This window comes from Danio rerio, chromosome 3, assembly GCF_052040795.2.
Source record: "Danio rerio strain M-AB ecotype USA chromosome 3, GRCz13ab, whole genome shotgun sequence".
In the NCBI taxonomy this organism is placed as follows: Eukaryota; Metazoa; Chordata; class Actinopteri; order Cypriniformes; family Danionidae; genus Danio; species Danio rerio.
In genome coordinates, this window is record NC_141023.1 from 63902501 (window position 1) to 63905821 (window position 3321).

General features: G+C 41.5%; 1 protein-coding gene across 1 annotated transcript in view; it reads right to left on the bottom strand.

Annotated features, from left to right (window-relative positions):
* rasd4 (rasd family member 4) overlaps positions 1 to 261 on the bottom strand; it is a 1494-nt gene extending 1233 nt beyond the window's left edge. The window contains 1 exon segment of the mRNA NM_001007781.2: positions 1 to 261. This exon segment is cut by the window's left edge and continues 1233 nt beyond it. Coding sequence (NP_001007782.1) covers positions 1 to 223 — 223 coding nt within the window. The 5' untranslated portion in view covers positions 224 to 261.
* Between the last annotated feature and the right edge of the window lie 3060 nt (positions 262 to 3321).

Here is a 3321-nt window from a genome sequence, read left to right on the forward strand (position 1 = left end):
TCATTGCTGGGAACGAGTAGCTCCCGCTGGTGTCCATGATGTTGATGGTCACTTTGACTCCAGCTACTTCATATTCTTTGCTGTGGAGCTCCTCAACTGTGCGCCGGTGCTTGGGCTCGAAGCTGTCTTGAAGAAAGCGCTTTATCAATGCGGTTTTACCCACACCTGCAGCTCCCATGAACACCAGACGCACCTCGGTCTTCTCCTTGACTTCCAGAGACATGGTTCCTTGACGTTCTGCCTCTGTGTGCTGTGCTGGAGCTCAGGATCGGAGCGTGTGAAATGTTCAATGGTGAGCTGCTGGGTTTGTGTGCTCTATTTATAGAGGTTGTGAATCAAAGCCTCTTCAGAGCTCAGCCAATTGTTGAGCTGGTGCATCTCCTGCTGCTGGCCAATCACGCGGCGGTATGCAGATGAGATGGAGGCTGAAGGAGAGAGGCGATGTGCAGGAGAGCTGTCTGATGTGTTTTTGAGCCGCGGGTGCGTTTGGATGTCAAATGAAATATAAGATGTGAATTCAGGCTCCCGGCGTAATAATTTCACACTTTTTTTTTCTTTCTCAGGTTACGTGCAAATCTTCCGGCGGTTCATTCTGTTGTGGAGACCCCTGATAAATCAGAGGCTAAGCTGAAGGAGAATGAAAGAATGAATGCAAATCATCCATCATGGTTCAAAATAAAGATATAAATGTTCCAAGTGGGGACTTGAATAAAGCAGCGCAGCACTTTGAGGAAAAATGTTCCTCAAAGAATCGCTCAGATCATGTTTGTTAAACAAAGAATCTTTATTGAATGAGCATTTGGATAATCGGAGGAATACACTATAACAAGATGACAAGCAGCAAAAATGCTCGATCATTTATTTTCAGGAGTTCACACTGAGCTGATGATTGATTATAAAGCGTGTTTGGCATGCTGTCCTGGGAGAGAGCCCTGAGCTTATGAGATCCTCAAGCCAGGGGCTCCCTCCCGTTAACAAGGCGAGAGGAGAGTTTGAGCTCAGGTAGATCTCGACCATAGATATATACATTAGATTTCGCCTGGCCTATTGTTGTCTATTTGACGGAATGCGTCAATAGCGCCGCCATCTTGGTACAGGGTAGCGCTCCTTTGAAATGAATGCGGGACCAAGGTACAGTGGAGGACTGTGGCCATCCAAAGCCAGAGATATACATGTATATACATATATCTATGATCGGGAGTTTTCCTGGATGTTAGTTTGTAAATTTTTTTTTTTATAATTACTTAATTTATTTTACATCACTCTACATTGATGTCTCAGTGACCGCACAGGCATTCCTGACAAAAAGCTTGTGTTTGTATCCACCCTCCCTGTTAAATTTGATCTAATCTGTGTCCTGAAACACACCTCCTCTCCTGCTCTCACTTCTCATACTGACGGAGGGATCGATTCGTTTGTGAATGAATCCCTGTTAAGAACGACTCCTTCACTAGCCGACAATATAGTTTCTGGCAGCGCAGCATCTCGTTGTCATATTTCTTTTGCATTGTTTACTGATTTTAAACAACAAAACTAGCATAAGCCGAGTGTTTAGTGTGAGTTGGAGCTGCTTTGCCTTATAGTGAATGCAGTAAGTGATTGTTATCATCAATAACGTTACCTGATTAGCACAAAAGTTCAGAACATTCAAAAACAGAAAAAAAAACTTAATATTACCTGTGAAATTATCTGCCTTTGTTTTCTTTGTTTGCTCGTTACTACACCCAGACAGCGCTAAAGTCCCGCATCTTCACGTAATAACACTGTCTTGACTAGTGCGGTTGAATGACATTAGTCCTGGGAGCACTGTACCAATGTGGCGGCGCTATTGACGCATGCTCAGGGTCCCTATGCGATATCTAGTGTGTATATCTATGGATCTCGACGAACTCCTCCAACTTATTTCTGGCTAATGACAGATAAAGCGATGGCTAAGGAGAGATGTACGCTTGCTAAGAGTAAGTAGTAAGTAAGTAAAGTTTATTTATAAAACCCATTTACTTCAGTTTGGCGATGACCAAAGTGCTGAACAAAATCATAGCAAACACTCTAAAGCAGTAAAAATAACAATAAAAGTACTAATAAGAATAAACGTATTACAGCAACAACCACAAAAAATAATAATAATAATAATAAATATAGTTGCAGACTTGACACATTAACATATCTGGCCCAGTTCAGGCCCAGTTATGGGTTATTAAATTGGCTAGGACTTGGCTCAGATTTGGTCCATGTTTGGCCTTTGTCTGGAAGTCAGACTTGGTCCAGTCATGTACCATAACTCACTGCGCCATGTGGGCCAAGCAACAGCTGGTTGTGTGGGCTAGTGATATTTTGCTATGTGGGATATGTTAGGTGATGTGGGACCATCTGTGATCAATCATAAGCACGGGATCCTCTCAAAATTAGCTTATAAAAAACGTCACAAACAATGCAAAAGAAGAAAAGAAAAAACAATTCGGCTATAAGTCCTCGTCAGAATACTGAGTCGTCCTCTCTCGATGTGTATATTCAGTCATTATTAGGTTTTCACAAGTCACATATCTGCTTTTAGTCTCACATCTTAAGAATGAGGATGAAATATAGTTTGATCCTAGGATCCTTATATGAACTCTTAAACACTTTTTATTTCAGGTAATGGAAAGAGTCCATGGATGTTAAAGGTGTTTTGTGAAAAAATTGTTTCTATTAAATAATGTCTTGATTTGATACTTTGGTACATGGGTTACACTACAAGGTTATTGCTGTCAATAGTTCTATAAAGAATTTACGGAGCCATTTCATTCCACTAACACTACTTTATAGTGTTCTAAGGTGTTCTACACACTATGAAAAAGGTATTGTATAAATATTATATTGCAGTAGATTTGAAACAGCTTAGTGGGGTGTCTGTAATGTAGATGTCATCAAGTTTGCCTAACATGCGAAAGGTCCTCTGTTCGAAACCAAGCAGAAACAGTATCTTCCTGAAAGGTGGCAATGCTGATTCGAGTCCTGGCTGGGCCAGTTGGCCTCGTATGAGGGTGTGTGTGAATGCGAGGGTGTATGGGTGTTTCTCAGTACTGGGTTGTAACTATATATTTCTCATATAATCCAAGGCCATCCGCTGTGTAAAACATATGCCAGAATAGTAGGCGGTTCATTCTGTTGTGGCGACCCCTGATAAATAAGGGACTAAGCTGATGGAAATTGAATGAATGAAACAGCTCATCTATGCTCACCTGTTCCCAAACACGATGTTTTTATTTTCGTCAGCGTGCTGCAAGATGGCTTGTTTTATTGCATTGCATGTCTCCTTCAAGGAGAACGCAATACCAGCTC